The sequence below is a fragment of the Indicator indicator genome, chromosome 29 (assembly GCF_027791375.1).
Source record: "Indicator indicator isolate 239-I01 chromosome 29, UM_Iind_1.1, whole genome shotgun sequence".
Classification (NCBI taxonomy): domain Eukaryota; kingdom Metazoa; phylum Chordata; class Aves; order Piciformes; family Indicatoridae; genus Indicator; species Indicator indicator.
In genome coordinates this window covers 9,512,736-9,530,357 of record NC_072038.1, presented here as the reverse complement: position 1 = coordinate 9,530,357, position 17,622 = coordinate 9,512,736, and the positions used below count along the sequence as shown (strand labels likewise).

The 17,622-nt window shown below is 46.9% G+C and overlaps 1 protein-coding gene across 1 annotated transcript in view; it reads right to left on the bottom strand.

The window, feature by feature from the left end:
• The window catches only part of ABCA5 (ATP binding cassette subfamily A member 5), a 34,873-nt gene extending 24,714 nt beyond the window's left edge, over window positions 1-10,159 (bottom strand). Inside the window, exons 1-9 of the mRNA XM_054393793.1 lie at window positions 10,055-10,159; window positions 8,909-9,113; window positions 7,546-7,704; window positions 6,549-6,646; window positions 5,604-5,833; window positions 3,981-4,122; window positions 2,626-2,814; window positions 2,123-2,270; window positions 1,509-1,677 (exon numbers count right to left, since the gene is read on the bottom strand). Of these exons, the coding sequence (XP_054249768.1) occupies window positions 1,509-1,677; window positions 2,123-2,270; window positions 2,626-2,814; window positions 3,981-4,122; window positions 5,604-5,833; window positions 6,549-6,646; window positions 7,546-7,704; window positions 8,909-9,113; window positions 10,055-10,159 (1,445 nt within the window). The remainder of the gene's footprint in view (window positions 1-1,508; window positions 1,678-2,122; window positions 2,271-2,625; window positions 2,815-3,980; window positions 4,123-5,603; window positions 5,834-6,548; window positions 6,647-7,545; window positions 7,705-8,908; window positions 9,114-10,054) is intronic.
• Between the last annotated feature and the right edge of the window lie 7,463 nt (window positions 10,160-17,622).

Below are 17,622 nucleotides of genomic sequence, written 5' to 3'. Positions count from 1 at the left end.
TTGAATGAGCAACAGTCAGCACAACAAGAAGACCACACTCAAGTGGCACTAGAAACATTTAAGACCCACAGAGGTAAGTTAAGAGACAGGGCATCTTGTCACAGAACTTAGTCCACATCCACTCTTGTATCAGAAAGCCTTTTCTGGTCACCTTCCAAGGTATTTCCTAGGATGCCAGACTGAATTATTCCAAGTCTTTGTTTCTTTCACATGGTAGAACAATGCACTAGAGGTTTCCCCAAGCTAGAAAAGGGAACAGCTGCTCCCTGATAATTTCACAAGAGAAGACTGAACAGACATGACATGGAGAAGGGGTGTTAGTAGAACAGACTTCAAAGATGTGATTACTGACAGCTCTTGATCAAAAAATAGGGAAAAGAAAGCAGGCATCTCCCTCCAAGACAGATAAAAATCTTCCTTCCAGACCCACTTTTCAAAATGAAAAAGCCTGACCAGTTTATCTGAAGGTACCATGTCAAGGATGAGTTTTGGAAGCCTGGCCACCTTGAAAAATGAGGATGGAGAGTGCCAACCGGTGTGAACAGCAGGGAGGAGAACTGGGTATGAAAGAAAACAAAGCCTGGACATGTAAAGACAATGAAATAGTGAGGAAATGACGGAGAGCTGGTGGAGGGACGCTGTGGAAAGACTCCAGATTGGATGAATAGTGCAAAAATGGCCACAATGTTCTCATGTGAACAACAGGATTAAAACTGGACACTTCAAACCTATGGCAGATGCCTGAAGAGACATGGATAGCATGGACAAAACGAAACTCGTTCTGGTCACCAAGCTCAAATGCTTATTTGAGACTAGTGGAGCCAACCAGCAGGAGTGAAGATACAGTCCCCCAGCTCACATCAAGATGTGACACTGGAAAATGATGGAAATGAGGACTAAAAAGACACTGGAAACAGTATCTGAGAGACACTAAAAACACATGGCAGCCCAGGTGCAAGACAGCAGGTGACACAAAAGGCAGCATGGAAGATGAAAGCCTGGACCTCTATTTCTCAGTTTGGTTTTACCCTCTTAGATATGGCAGCAGGATAGAACCACCACTAAGTTCTCCTCTGGACGACAGAGGACACAACAGGCCCCCCCCCCCCCCAGACCCAGAATTCATTTTTTTTCTCCTCAAAAATCTAAACCCTCACAGAAGTGTAAGCATTGCAACATCTGCAACCACTTCCACCACTCCTGGCCTCGGTGGAACGGAGGGGATGGAAAATCGGCTGGTTGGGAGAGAGCTCCAGCTGAAGGAACACAAGCCACAAACAAACCCTTCTCTTTAAGCTCAGTCATTTCTCCTTGGAGGGCATCCACATCGTTGATGATGGGGCTACCAGAGCTGTGTGTGTGTGGAGGGCTCTGCAATGCATACCATATGCGATTTGAATCCAGCCAGTGGAGAACTACAGAGAGGTTTTTCAAACCGCAGGTTAAAAACGTTTTCAGGATCCAGGCGATTTGCTAAGCTGCACGTGAGGTAGGGGCAGGAATCATACCTGATGGCTTCTTTCCCCTGAAATTCAGAAGGCACAGGCTCCACTATCTCACTGAAACTCAAGCTGCCGTTGATGCTGCCCTCGTACAGCTCCTTGTAATTTTTCCTGCGCTTCAACCAAAACGAGGGCTTCATAAAGAAAAACGGCGTCCGGCGCAGCCCAAACTCCCCTGCACAGCCATGGCAAAAAGAGAATTAGCTGTTAGACGGGACATTAGGAGAAGTTTCTTCACTGAAAGAATGATCAGGCATTGCAATAGGCTGCACAGGGAAGTGGTAGGGTCCCCATCCCCGGAGGGATTGAAAAGCTGTGCAGATGCAGTGCTGAGGGTCATGGTTCAGTGGTGACCTGGTCAGGCATTGCAACAGGCTGCACAGGGAAGTGGTGGGGTCCCCACCCCTGAATGGATTGAAAAGCTGTGCAGATGCGGTGCTGAGGGTCATGGTTCAGTGGTGACCTGGTTGGACTTGATGATCTTAAAGGTCTCTCCCAACCAAAATGATTCTATGATGCTACAAAATGTCATCAGCCAGGTGAACCTTGAGGCCCAGGACTTCAGGAATTGGGAGATGCTAGAACAGTTCAGTTCAGTTTAGTTTTTCTCCTGAACATACCTGGGATAACTTGATCAAGGTAGACAGCTACAAGCAGGTAAAATATGCTATCCAGCACCAGCAAAATAAGAGAGATGAAGAGGGGGTAAGGACCACGAGTTAGACTTGAAAATGTTGCACCATCTTCATAATCTTCTAGATGCATAACCTGCCAACAGAGACCAAGGGAGAGGTTACACACCAGCACTGCACCAGCAGGGTGCCAAAGTTAGTAACAGGACAAAAAACCCTCCAAAAATCATTAATGAAAAAGTGACTGAAACCACAGCAATGAGCACCCAGAGCCAACAGCTGCTGGATGGTGCACTGAGTCCTGTCTGGTGGTAAACTGCCATGGGAAGCTACTAAAATAGGGTTCCCCCCAGCACCTCCCTCATCATCAACAGTTAACCTAAAAAAGAAATCTATTTAAGCATATCTACACCAAGACCTGTTTCAAAATGCTGCAAGACACATGAGCATGATGAGGTTTGCAGTCACCTGAGGAGCAGAAGGTCACTTACCTGTGCGATACCGAGCAGGAAGCTGCACTGACACAAGGGGCTGAGAATCCACACAAAAGACTTAGGGAAGTCTTCCAGCAGGACAATATTCAGGCCCACAAAACCAAAAGCCAGCGTGGCCAAGAATTCCACTATACCCACGTGCTTGGACTTTTTAAATAGAGGTGTCAGCATAAGTGCAAAGAACACCTAAGGACAGATTAGAAAGAGAGAAGAAGGTAACATAGCAAAAAATTACTAATACAGGGGATAGCAAAACTGAAGCAAAAAGACCATAGCTTCCGTTTTGCCTCTTTTCTCTAATATCAGGTGAGAGAATGAGAGGAAATAGTGCCAGAGGAGATTTAAGTTGGATATTAGGAAAAATTCCTTTACTGAAAGAGTAGTCAGGGACTGGAACAGGCTACCCAGGCAGGTGGTGGAGTCACCATCCCTGCAGGTGTTCAAGAAACACAGATATGGCACTTTGGGACATGTTTTAATGGCCACGGTGGTCTTAGGTTGATGGTTGGACTCAATGAGGTCTTTTCAAACCAAAAGAGTTGTATGATCATCACTTCATTCTCCTTGTACAGTCACTATGACATTCAGCCACATCCCACATTTGCCTTTCTGACCATCAGGAAGGACAGACTTCCCAAAGGTGAGAGAGAAAAATAATTCTAGAAGAAAAAAAGAGCTGAGGGTGCATATCCCCTGGTTGCTACCTCTTCTGTGAACGAGAGACAGCAAACAAGTAACCATGTCTGCACTGGCTGCTTATCAACCCAGAGAAGCAATCTGCCATCTAAATTGATTCTCTGGCTTTTAACATTACACTATGTAATAGCAGCAAATGTGTGCAGAAGAAGGCATGGGTTTGGACTTCAAGACAGTGCTGTGGAGTGTTTTCAGTTCAAAGACAAGTGATTATCAACTCAGGTATTTCAATAAGGACAGATGCTTCTCATAGTGACCATCAAGAGCTCTACAACATAAAAATCACAGAATGGTTTAGGTTGGAAGTGACCTTAAAGATCATCCAGTTCCAACCCCCTGCCATGGGCAGGGACACCTTCCACTAGACCACATTGCTCAAGGGTCATGAACATCTCCAGGGAGAGGGCATTCACAGCCTCCCTGGGCAACCTTTTCCAGAACATCCACACCTCAAACTGAAGTGGACCCTGGGAATGGGCTGGGGACAGGGAAGACACCCACCACCATTTGGTCCTGCAGAAGCTATGTATGTTCCAAGTGAGAACAAGATTAAATGGAGAAAAAAACAAAACAAAACAAAACAAAAAAAAAAAAACAAACAACAAAAAACCAAGAGGGATGGGAAGGCCAAATTGAACAAGATCAGGAATACTTACTGAAGAGAGTCCATACAGGAAAAACAGGAGAAATATGACAAAGGCACTGCTCTGGGGGAAGAGGGAAGAGGCTGTCGCGATCACCGCCATGAGAATGGACATGACAAAAATGAGGCTCATGTAGAGCAGCACCCAAGAAAGCCTAGGAGTGAAAAAAGAGGGGGGTAGATGGGGGAGAGAACAGAAACCAGTCAATGAATTCCTACCCTGACTTATTTACACACAAAAATAACTAAAACTATCACTCTTTAATATTCCAAACAGCTGCACTAAGGGACAAGCTTGTGACAAAACAAGAGTCCCCAAATAAAAAGAGCTTTTGTAAACATCCCTGTAATTGTTCTCAGCATTAGAGCACATAAGTCAATATCCACAGCATCGGAAAGACACACAATTAGATGATTCATGATGGTTTTTTTTGGGGGGGGGAGATGTTTTTAAACTTGCATAATTAATTCCCTGGTATAACCAAAAGATGGTAACCGAGCAGTAGGTTTCAATAATTCAAGAAATTCTATTTAAAATTTAATACATTAGTCATTCCAGTAGCTGGGCAGGGTAATAAAATCCTTTTCTTTTTAAAAAACAGAGCTGTGAGCCTGTGAGCAATGCTGACCTCAGGAAAGAAGGGCAGTTTGTGGACAGGTAGTAAAGAAAAAATGACCCAGCTTCCTCAGGAGTGAGTCTCTGAGTTAGATTCAGTGGTCAACCAAAGCTGCATCACCAGTGTGCCTTTGCAGATTGCTCCCATTTCCCACTGGGAAAAGGAAAATGATTTTCTCCAGACCAGAGGTGCACAATGCCAAGGCGTGTGAGTGGGGGCAGGGGAATAACTGTGGATGAGGAACTCAAACTAATAAAGATTTGTCACCAAGGATGTACCACAAAATCCAGAGAGCTGAGTGCCAGGAAAGAAGCAAACCAAAGGCAACCAGAAAGAACTAACCCAGACAATTCCAGCTGGCTGCTATGGTGCAGCTAATATGTGAAGGAGAAAGCTAAAGCTGAATTTATCTCTATAACTATCAAGGATTTCAAATTAGTGCATCCTCTCAGTTGGAAAAAAAAAAAATCACCACATTATATTGCACAGGGCAATTTCCACCACAGTAAGGAATCAAATCAAACCCTGCTGCTTGGGCTGCTCTGTCCCACTGAAATTACAGAGTGAGATTCATTTAATTATGTGGGGGGGGGAAACTGCTGCTAAGCTTTGAAGAGAGACTTCAGGTGACCTGTTGAGCTGCCAGAAAACAGGCACTGAGCCAAAAAAATTTAAACCCAGTCAAAACCCAAACTGCATTAAAATCTCACACATCATCACCTTTAATCCCTCAAAGTCTGGTGTAACTCTGCATGCATAAACACAGCAGGATTGCTCTGGCATTTACTCATTCAACTATCCTATCGCCCTTGTCAGCATCCTGTGAGGATCTCTACATCAGATTTTAGTGAGCATCTCACTTTTTTAGCCTGTTTGCAGTTCATCAGACCAAAAATCATTCCAAAATCGGAGGATGGGATTGAGGAAGTTTCCTAGAAAGCATTGGGAGGGTTTTATAACAGAAATATAAAATATATAAACAAAATATAAAGAGGAGGTCATGTCCAACATCCACATACCAAAAGGCAGTGTCATGCAGTCCCAATATTTTTAAGAACTCCTTTAACTTCCTCTCCTTTTCTGCCACAATGTGAATAGCCAAATAATACCCAAAAGGTGAGAAAGCAATCACTAGGTAAATTAAAATGATGGCACGAGGGAAGTTATCTATTTCCACCACTGCAGCCTCTCCCATCACCACTGCTCTTGTCAATTCCAGTTGTTCCCAAACTGACTGATTAGTCTTCAGCTAGAAGAAAGAGAAATTAAGAGTTATTTTTACATCATTCCTCATTTTACAGCCCTATCCCACCCCACAGCAGTGATCCCAGCACAGCCACACATGCCAGCACTGTGCTGTCTGGTTTATATCCAGGAGAGATTTGGAGAGCCCCAAATCTTACTGTCCCCAAATCTAAACCCAAAAGCACAGAAATTGGAGAATATCTGAACACCTGAAATGAAAATGAAGTTGTTTTGGTTTGGCTTTGTTTTTCCTTGCAATTCCCATCACCTAAAAAGATGAGACTGACTCTCATCATGAGCAATAAGGTGGGGGTAGGGAAAAGGGCACTGATGATAAATATGGACAACAAAATGGGACATTTGCTGTAGCCACTTTGGGTACAGCATCTTACACAGCATTTTGGGGCCAGCACTGTCAAGCCTTCATGTCTTGGTGACTGCTGTGATGTATAGTTCAGGCTCATTTAGATACAAATGAAGACAAATGACCACATTATTCTACTGGACAAGAACACTCTGTACAAAACACAGCAAAAAAAAAAAACCAAAAAAAAAAACACACCAAACACCACACAGAGGAAATGTTCTGCCTTGCCACCAGATCCAAACTCATTTTTTGACAGGGTCTCTTACACAATTAACAGAACACATCACAAAGCCAGCTGCAGCCCAGGGATCTGACCCTCCTGGGTTTTAGTCTGTTCTGGTTTCAGGCTTACCTGTATAATTGCTGCATCGATGCAGGCTTGCAGGGCTGTAAATCCTGAGCTCCAGTAGGTTACTGACTCACATCCCTTCCGCAGGTTGGAGCAGCTGGCTGCAGAAAAAAGCAAAAAGGAAAAAAACCAAAAAAAACCTGGAGCTGCAGCTGGCCTACCCCCAAGGTTAGCTGGAGGCTTACCCCATCTCAATGGTGGAAATCACTTCTATCAACCAACATGTGCAACACCAGGTCAAAAAGCAGACCAAAACCATCAGACCTGGACGAGCTGGAAACTCCTGAGATTCAACAAGGCCAAGTGCAAGGTGCCACACTTGGGTCAAGGCAATCCTCAAGATCAATATAAGCCGGGGGATGGAGAGCAGCCCTATGGAGAAGGACTTGGGGGTATCAGCCCAGACCCAGGCATGTCTGTCCCTCTGCTCTGCTGAGACCCCACCTGCAGTGCTGGGGCCAGTTCTGGAGTCCTCAGCACAGCAGAGACAGGAACCTGTTTGAGCAGGGCAACAGAAGGCCAGAGCAATGATGGGAGGGCTGGAAGCCCTCTGCTGTGAGGACAGCCAGAGAAAGTTGTTCAGCCTGGAGAAGGCTCCAGAGAGACCTTCTCATGGCTTTTCACAACGGGGAACAGACTTCTGAGCAGGGCCTGTTGTGACAGGATGAGGGGTGATGGTTTGCAACTAAAAGGCAGATTTAGACTGGCTAAGAAGAAGACATTTATTCTGTGGAGGGCATTGAGACACTGGCCCAGATTGGGCAGATGGCTGGTAGATGGCCCATCCCTGGAACCATTCCAGGTCATGTTGGATGGGCCTCTGAGCAACCTGCTCTATGTCCCTGCGGAGCGCAGGAGGGCTGGAGCTTTGACGGTGCCTCCCAACCCAAACCAGCCTGTAATTCAATGATTCCATGAAGAAAGAAAAGCAGGGATGATTGCTGAGTTTATCCCCTCAGAGAGCACATCCAAGAGCACCTGGGGAAGAGATCACACCTACCTCTTGACTCTGTATAAATGGAAGACATGACAACCGAATCGGGGAACCTCAGCTGGTAGGACATGCCATCCTTGAAGACAACACCCACAAATTTGGAGGTTTTTAAAGCACTAGCCTCTTGCAGCTCCTCCTCACTTAAATACTCCTCTGTGATGAGACCTGCAAGATGGAAAAGATGATCATGTTGATTCACCCAGCACAGCAGGGTGAAAAACGGTGCAGCAGTTGCAAAGGAGCACTGGGATAATCTCTGAGGATTTATTTGGGTTTGGAGATGTATCTGCATATATGTTGCTCTCTATCTGTGGAGTGGGAGTCATGGACAAATAGTGTAGTTGTGGAGGGGCTCAATTGCACTTTTGTCACAGTGAAGTAAGTATTTTCTTGAGCACAGCCCTGCAGGAGTGTTGCTCAGCAGCAGGGGACATAGTTCAAGAAGACTTCCCAGGTCTTCCCCTTGCTCCTTCCCAGTTTTTTTTCGCTGCTGAAACAGCTTCATGTGCCCCAGTCCTCTGTTGGCTACCCCAGAGTGGCTTCTCAGCAAAAACACTTCTCAAGAAGGGCAGATTAACCTCTGCAAAAGGCTAAAGAGATGAAAACCCATGGTATTTTGCCACTGATGGGAGGAAGATGGGCTGCACACTGCTTGGAAACCATTTGCTTAAAGCATTTGAGGACAGTGTAAGGAGAATGCAGATGTTGAGCTGGGCTGTGTCTCCGTGGTACCTTTGAAGCATAGAAGGATACCAAACTAAAAATACATCAGAGTGCTTTTGGGGAGATAAATTCCCATTAGATGTGTGAGTGGTGTAAGAAAAGGACTTTAAAAAGACCCCAAAAAAGGGAGAAAAATCAGTTTCAAAAGAAGAGGTGACACAGTGTTAGTGGGAACCAGCATTCTAAAGAAGAAATTCATACATCTTAGTTTGATAGTAACAACAGGAGGGAAAAGGCAACCTAAAATATCTACAGGGCAGCATCACCTCCTCAATTTGCCCTGGGATGTGACAGGACAATTATTAAATAGTCCCAGGGTGTTCAGGGCCTTTTTGTACACTGGATTTAGGTCCTCCCAAAACCTTTCCTGCAGCCACACAGCACTTGTTGGCTGTAACAGGAGAATGGGAACCACTTGGGAGTTGGCAATGCCAGAAGATTTGCCAACTAGGCAAAAAAACCCCACAACCCACCACCAACAAACCAACCCAAATCCTTCACAACCTGTTCTCTATCTGTGATGGAAAAGAAATTCTTTTTTCTATTAACAGCAGCAACAGTCAGCTCCCTTCTGCAAACGCAAACCACAACATGAAAAACACCAAGAAAACAATAAAATAAAATAAAATGCTCAGGGTCTTAATACCATCTTCAAAGTTATCAAAAGCCACTTTCTTCATGATTTCTCGTGCCATTCGTGTTGGTGGTGTGTATCCAATGACAAAGTCAACCAGCATGGAGGTGTCCAGACTGCCTAGGTTGATGTTGTCCACCTCATCATACTTCCTGTGTGGATGCATCATGCTCATCAGAATGAGCCAAAACAAGAAAAAGAGTGGGAAAAGGATCTCCTGTGTGAAGAGAGAAAGAAATATGAAAACTTCAAAGAGCAGCTGTGGAAAGCAGCATTTCTCAAAGTTTATCTTAGTTACATGAAGCTTAAAGGAGGGGCTCTGAGGATAATGGCTGCAAAGTTCCCTGAACATTTTCAATGCATCAGTAATTTTCATGCCAAATCCTCCACTTGCACTGAAGCAGGATTTTAACAGTATGCATTGGGAGCCTAAGAAGCCACTTGAAGGTATCAAGGGATAATTCTGCACACTTTAAATACCAGCAAACTTGTGCTATTTGGAAAGCAGCAACAAAATACAAACCATGAAGTTGGCTAGTCTTGACTAGCCAAGCATTACACTGTCTCCTCTTCACCTCAAAATTCATCTTACAGCATTCTACACATCACCTGTGCACGGGGCTAAATGGATAGAGAAGAGGAAACTCGTTTGGAGAGGTCTGACCCTGCCAGACTGCTCAGTTATGGGTGCAAATGCTTTCAAAATGCACCAAAATTGCAGTATTAATTCAAGGATACTTTCATAGAATGGCTTGAGTTGGAAGACCTTAAAGACCATCCAGTTCCAACCTCTCTGCCATGGGCAGGGACACTTCTCACTAGATCAGAGTGCTCAAAGCCTCACCCAGCCTGGACTTAAACACTTTCAGAGATGAAGCGTCCACAAGTTCTCTGTGCAACCTGTTCCAGTGTCTCACCACCCACTGAGTAAAGAGCTTCTTCCCAATGTCCAATCTAAATCTATTCTGCTCTAGTTTCAAACCATTGTCTAGATAACACCTTACACAGCAAACAAAGAATACCTTCTGAAAAGCCTATTTCAACCCAAAATTCAGAGCAGGCTTTGAAGCTTCAGAAACTTTATAATAAAGCTGAGCATTGCCTCCAACTGAGGAGCCAAATAAATGCCAGGAGGGCAGCAGCAAACACTCCACTCACCTGCACACTGCTTTTTTTAGTCCTGCACTTAATGAGGCAGTTCTTGAAGAGGAGAGCTCTGGTTTGTCTCCATACTCCTGCTTCTCTTGGAGCTGCTGGTGCCATTTTTCCAGACTTCTTTGTTTAAGACAAAAAACAAACAACCCCAAAATCTCTATTAAATGACAAACTCATTTAATAAGCAAAATCCAGGCAGTTGTAGCATTCAATACAGTCATACTTTAATATTTTAATAGAAACAAATATTCATTTTCAGCTTTTTATACATTAAGTGCCTTCCAATGCAGATGCTGGATGCCCATTACATGAAGAAATTTCCAGTACTCATTTGCAACAACAAAGAACTGGGGAAGCTGGCTGGGAAAGGCCATCAGAGCAACCTTCCACCCAAAGACAGGATCTGCTCTGGGTGAGCTCACCAAACCTGGGCTTATTTATCATTTTGCCACATCCAAGTGACAAACCAAAAGCATTTCTCTCTGAGCACAATTCCAGTGCCCATCACATGGGCTCAGGGCAGGCAGCCAGCCTGATGCTTTGGCAAACAAGAGCCATCCCACCCCAGGCAAACTGTTCAATTTACCGTGAGTAACCCCTTTCCATCCTGGAGCAGATCCAACAGGACTTGTTTTCCTTTTCATTATGTTGTTACCTTTTCATTAGGCCAGCTGCACAGCATGGTGCTGCTGAACATAAAGTTTTGGAAAAATTAATAATCAATAGAAAAAAAAAAAAAACCAACCAAAACCTGAAAATGTTCTTTCAGATCCTGTTCCACTGGGATGTACCTGGTGAGGGAGAGCAGGCTGGGAAACCACCAGGTTTCTATCTCCAGTTTTGCCACCACCTTGGCGTCCAAGGTTTGGAGTCGCTGATCAATCTACAGCTCTCTCCATTTCCTCACCTGTGAAGTTGAAATACAACCATGAGCTGCTCAGCAGCACGAGAACAAGCACAGGTCTGCTGGCCACCAGCCCCTTGCAGCTCTCCAACTGTTCTAGCAATGTCCCAGCTGCAGCAACACCCACATGCCACCAGTGAACAACTGAGTCATTTCTCAACATTTCAGCCAAAACAAAGCAGAGATTCTAAGAATTTATCCACATTCCAGGTTTTACAGCTCCAGACACTTATCTCAAAAATGGGTTTGGTGACTGCAAGTTCCAAGCAGCTCTGCAGCAGGACCTGCTTTCTCTGTTATCTGTTGGACAACACATGGCTCAAGCTTCCTTCCCCAGATGTATTTTCATATGGAAGTCTATTTTTAGAGTACAGACATCATCTAACTAAAGAAACACATGAGGCTGCTCAGATGTCAGCACCGCTGCTACGAGCTGAGCTTCAGGAACTTCAAATGCACAAACCACTCATAGGAGCAGCTCTGGGGGAGCCTGCATTTCTCTGGCTGGAGGAGGGGAAAGGCATCTTCAAGGACTCCAACCTGCTGCTCAAGGCTTCCTTTGCTGGCTGTCAGGGTGCTCTGTGGAACAGAAGCCCCACTGCAGCACAAGGACCTGTGTGGGACATGGCTGCACATTGCTGGAAGCAAAGCCTAGGGAAGAGATCACACCTAGCTGCTGGAGTGTTCCTGATAAAGTCACACTGAATCTACTCCAAAAAAGAAAGAAAAAACAGCAACAACAAAAAACCCAACAAAAACCCAACAAGCAAAGCTCTGATTAAAAAAAAAAACCCCAATATCAAAACCTCAAAACGCTTCACCATCAACCTAATGACTAATTCTTGCAGGGAAAGCACATAACTCCTGTGGATCCTTCCAAACAAGAAAAGCTTCAAAATGTCTGCAGAGTGTTTTAAAAATAACCAAGAGCAGCAGCTATTGCTTACAGGTCATAGAGAAAAACATGCTCACAGCATGCCCTGGTCAGTGTTTGGACTTCTCTTTGCTTTCAGGAGCAGATTTCAAGAGCAGTTACAAGAGAAGAAGCTCCACTGAGGTCCTGGTTGAACGCTGCAAGGCTGCAAATAAAGCAGCAAGCCCTTCCCTTAGTCATACTCCTCTGGTTTATTGAGATCCAGAAAACTGGCAAAGCTGATTTCATCAGATTCAATCACTTAATGCCAGTTGCTGCTTCTGTCATCAGTATTTTTTATCCAGTTATAAAAAAAAAAAAAAAAAAGTACCCAAACAACAAAACAGTAACAACTCCCACATCTCCTCCACTGGAACACCTCCATGTGTTAATGTACATCACCTAGGTTGGAGGAAGGGTCGTTTGAAGGATGTTAATTAATTTCTTGATTCTCCACCTGTCATCTCCACATAAGCTAATGAAGCTGCCTGTTACACAACAAAGAACACTGAAGAATTATCACTTGAATAATGAAAAACTGGGGGGAAAAAAACAAAACAAAACAAAACAGCTAACCACCCAAACAACACAAACCCTCCTAGAAGCTCCAAATGAGGAAAACGAACACGTAGCCTGAACAGAAAGAGAAGCTGCCAAGGCATTTAATTGAGCAATACTGGACAAAATGAAAATGCTCTTAACCTCTAAAAGTTCCCCCCATCCCCAGTTTAACCACTTATGATCCTGTACTGGCAGAACTGATTGAAACACAGCTACATGTGGGCACCTCAAGCAAAGGAATCTCAAGGGAATGATTTGATTTGTAACTTCAGTTCCATATGGGAGATGTTAGTGCTTCTTGGGAGGGGAAATAAAGATCTGATGATGCCTGGGCAGACTTCCCTTGCTTCCCCAGGCATCAATGTGAGAATGGTCTTTAAGGGTCAGTTTTGAAAGCTAAAATAAAAACAAAACAAGGGGGAAGGGAGGATAAGCCCCAGCTGAGCTGTGGTTTGAGGGGAAAACCCAACAACTTACCAGTGAACAGCACTTGCAGAAGGATAAGAAAATAAGGTTATTGATCTTGCTGAGAGAAGACAAACTCTGATGCACTTTTTACTGGTCTTAAATTATTTAAGCTAAATGCTTTACTTATGTATTTTTTAAAATGGGCTGAATTTTAAAACGGGCTGAATCTTCCCTGATTCTCGAGGGATACAGACGTGTCTCAGGCTGACCAGCCCCATGAAGCCCAGCAACTGCAGCCTGTTTCCCTCCCAACTCCCTGATATTTAACTGCAAGATAACGAGATGACACCGACCAGCACCTGAGCACGGCCGGGCTGTTCCCAGTTCAGCTTCCACTGCCTCCCAAATTACTCCCGCAGCATCCTCATGACTCCCGCTTCGTTCCCACTTCAGCTCCCGGTGCATACCCATCGCTCCCGCAGCATCCCAAATCGCTCTTGCAGCATCCCCACCTCTCCCGCAGCATCCCCATTGCTTCCGCTTCGTTTCCACCTCAGGTCCCGCAGCATCCCCATTGCTCCCGCTGCGTTCCCGGTTCAGCTGCCGCTGCATCCCCAGTCTCTCCCGTAGTATCCACACGGCTCCCACTGCACCCCAAATCGCTCTTGCCGCGTTCCCAGTTCAGCTTCCGCAGCATCCCCACCGCTCCCCGGGGACCTCGCGGGTCCCCGGCTGCAAGCGGTGGAGAGAAGCCAAGGCCACCCCTTCGCGTTTCCATTCCTCCCCTTTTCTCCCCGAACCGCCTTCAAATGTCGGTTCCTCACCATTTTTTCGACCATAAACCCCTAGGCAACCAGAAGCATTGACTTCGGAGCAATGACGCGCAGCGCCAGGTACAGCAAAACTCCTCCTCTTCCTCTCCTTTTTCTTCCCCTTCCCCTTATACACTTGGGGGGGAGGTGGGAGTGTGTGTGTGTGCATTTCTCCCGGTCCAGCCATCGCCGCCTCACCCCTAGTCCCTGTCTCCACCGCAGAGGGAGAACCGACCCCCCCACCCCCACTACTCACCAGCTCCGTTTCGGTGCTGCGGGACGCACAGCGTAAGCCGCCGAGAGCTGGCGAGGGGCCGGGCAGCACCGGCAGCATCTCCCGCCCCGGGGCGGAGCGGAACGGAGCGGGGCGGAGCAAGCCCCCTCCCCCCCCCCCCCCCCCGCCCCCCGGCCCCGGCCCCGGCCCCGGCCCCGGCGCCGCGCATTCCTGCGGGACACGGGTGGGGCAGCAGCATCAGGATCTTTCCATCATCGGAGCTATCCTGTCCCAGCGACTCTGCATCACTAGGACCCCACCATCCCGGGGACAGACCCTCAGTAGGACACCTCCCACCCCCCCACCCCACCATCCCGGAGATGCCCCATCACCGGGAGCCCCCCGCTATCCCAGGGGCAGTCTCCATCACTGGAACATTCTCCATTCCCTCTTTCCTGGGGAACTCACATCCCGGTGGCACCCCATCATCAGGGCTCCCCTGTTCAAGATCCTCCCCATCTCTAGGACTCCCTTCCAACCCGGACACCCTCCATGGTGGGGACCCCTCCCCTCCTGGGAACACCCCATCCCTGGGACCCCCTCCAACTTCGTGGACCACGCCCCTCTCCCGGGGAACTTCCAGGGACACCTTCTTGGACACCTCTCCCCTCCCAGGTATTTCAGTCCTGGAGACCCTCACCACCACAACACATCCCATCCCTGGGGACTATCCCTACCATCCTGGGAACCCTCCATCCCAGGGACATCCCCCACCCCACCCCTTGCTGCATGGCCTTGCTGGGTAGTGGAGGAAAAAGTTGGAAATATGTCCTGGGGATTTACAGTTGGGTGGGAGGCACCTTAATACATCCCATGCTGCTGGCTCCTGCCCACATCCAGAAGGTCAGCAGTGTTTTATTGCATCACCCAAAATATAATATGATATAATATAATATAATACCCTGAAAACGCTGCCTTGAATACAAATGCAGAATTCCCATCACTTCCATGTGCCAGCCTTGGTGGCTGGACAGTGCCTTGATGCTTCCTACCAAACTGCTCCCCGCCCGGGAGTGCTCCCCAGGTGCTTCGCTTCAGTCCGTGGCCAGCCTTTTGCTGACAAGTGGGATGTGATCTAAGCCCCCAAGGTCTTCACAATCCTGTTCCCGTCTCCGTGAGCTCAGTGGGACGTGCTCGTTTTCCTAAATGCCTCCTGCACGTTGCTGGGCTGCAAATGAACCCCAGGGGTGTCATTGAGCATCTGGAATCCCGCAGCAGCCAGCGATGCTGCCTGCCTGCATGCTTGGGGACAGTCCCTGCCGCTCCCTGTGCTCCACCAAGGAGCGACTGCTTGGCTTCCTGTGGAGGGAAATTCCTGGTCTGAGCTGGGTTTGTTCTCCTTGAGGAGCTGCATGAGCAGCAGCTGGAGAGCAGCTCTGTAGCAGCAGCAAGGGCTCAGCATATCATTTGGAAAACTGAGATTAGGAGATTGTGTCCTCATCTGGAAAGGAGAAAAGGGTCTCAGCAGTGGAAAGCATGATTTACATGAGTAGATGCCATGCCATGCAGAAGCCTTCACATTCCCACCTTTGCTGACAGCCATGATTGGAAATACCCAGGGATTCAACCCCAGCCCTGGTCCCAGAGCCCTCCTTAGGCACAGGCACCCTTTGCTGCAGCCCCAGAGTGGCAGAAATCCCATGGGCTGGCACAGTGAGCTTTTGGGTAGGAGGTTCTGGGGAGGCTTTCCACCTAAACACAAGTTAAAACTTTCCAGTGATGGAGCCCAGGAGCAGGCTTCCCAGAGAAGCTGTGGTTCTTCTCTTCTCTGGAGGGCTTCCAAACCCACCTGCACATTGTGATCCTGGGCAAACTGCTCTGGGTAACCCTGCTTTGGCAGGGAGGTTGGACTCAACAATCTCCAGAGGTTCTTTCCAACCCCTACCACGCCAGGATTCTGTGATTTTTGTGGCAGGAGGTTGATTTTGAGAAGGTTGGTTTGGGATAGGAAGTTTTGGGGAGAATGATGCTTCCATGAGGCATCCCTCAAGAGTGGTGCAGCCCAGTACTGGTGGGTCCAGGCTTCTTCAGCTACCTGACAATCAGAAAATTATCAAAACCCACCTGATCTTTATGCTAGCAATTTTTTTAAGAAGAAGAATCCACCAGAAAGGTTTGCTTTAACTGAAAAGGGTTTTTTTTATTAGTTTCCACCTTAACAAAGAGCATTAGATAAAAGTGCTCTAATTAAATCATGTCTAATGAATACTGAGTAAATACAATGGCATAACTTCAGCCTCAACAGAAAACCCCCAAAACCTTCTTCTCTTTATCCATCCAGCATTAAACAGAACAGAAGCTCGTCTGGGGCTGGATTCTTTTGGTCACTTTGATGTTTCTTGTGGTCTCTGTTTACACTTCAGAAGTTTTTACTACTACTATTCATCTTCTAGTTGCAGAGTCCTGGAGTCCTTGGAGTTTAGGGCATTCTGGCACAGCAGGTTCACACCTCTGCTCATTTCAAATCCTGTCCCTCCAGAGAAGAGCTCATAGCTTGGAGTCTCCAACAACAACCCACCCCAGCACAGTCCACAGAGAGGGAAAGCAATGGTCTACATGGGAGAGGTTTCATATGTGGGTGCTGCAGAACATCAGGTTGTGCCATATGGGATGATCACAACATCTAAAACAGACCTTACTGTCAGATGGGTGAGACACCCATGGTACTGGGCGCTGCTGCAGCCAGAGATCCACCAAGCAGCACCCTCAGTACAAGAGTCAAAACCAACACACATAATGGGGATAGCCTCCAGAGAGTAATTATCGCTTGAAGTACTGCAAGGCTTTTCATCTTCAAAGTGCAGCAAAACCACCACCTAATTAACTTTTACAACAGCCCTGTACACTCAGGTGCCTTAAACATAATCTCTACTTACAGGTACAAAAAGCCAAGGGTGATGTAATTTGTTTGAGGCCAAAAGGAGTCTCCATCTGGGGTAGGGATGGGTACAAGCAGCAGGCACCAGAAACCTGCCCAACTTACACTTCTGAGCAAGCAACTTGAAAGACAAAGAAAGCAATTTCATCTCTTTAAGTGGAGTGAAGATCTGAGCAGCTACACCCAGGCAGCAGCACAAAATGCTGGCGAGCTGCAGGATGGCTGCACAAAGGTTTGGTAGGCACAGACCAGCCCATCTGCTTCAAGCAACTGGTTTCTACTTACCATGGGGAGGCTTCCACTTCTGCAGCAGGGGGTCTCTCCAGCAGCATCAAAGCTAAAACCAAACCAATCCAGCACCTGGCAAAACAACCCAGCACAGGGAGCAGGCTGGGATGTTTATACCGGTGCTGGAAATTTTGGGCTGTCTCTTCCTCCTGCTCAGGAGTGGAGTGTAAACATGCTCCAGTTGACAGAGCTGTTGTGTAAACTCAATTATGTGAGCTGGGTAACAACAGGTGAAATCAAAGCACTCGGGAAAAGTAACTCTGAGTTGAAACTCTTGGGGAAATGGGGAATCAAGGAGGGGGTGCTGGAGACCAGTGGGGTGATGTGACAGTCTCAAGCTCCACAGGGGGAAGTTTAGGCTTGATCTTAGGAAGAAGTTCTTCACAGAAAGAGAGATTGCCCCTTGGAATGGGCTGCCCATTGGGAGGTGGTGGGGTCCACACCCCTGGAGGTGTTTAAGAAAAGCCTGGATGAGGCTTTCAGTGCCATGGTCTAGTTGATTAGATAGGGTTGGGTGATCGGTTGGACTTGAT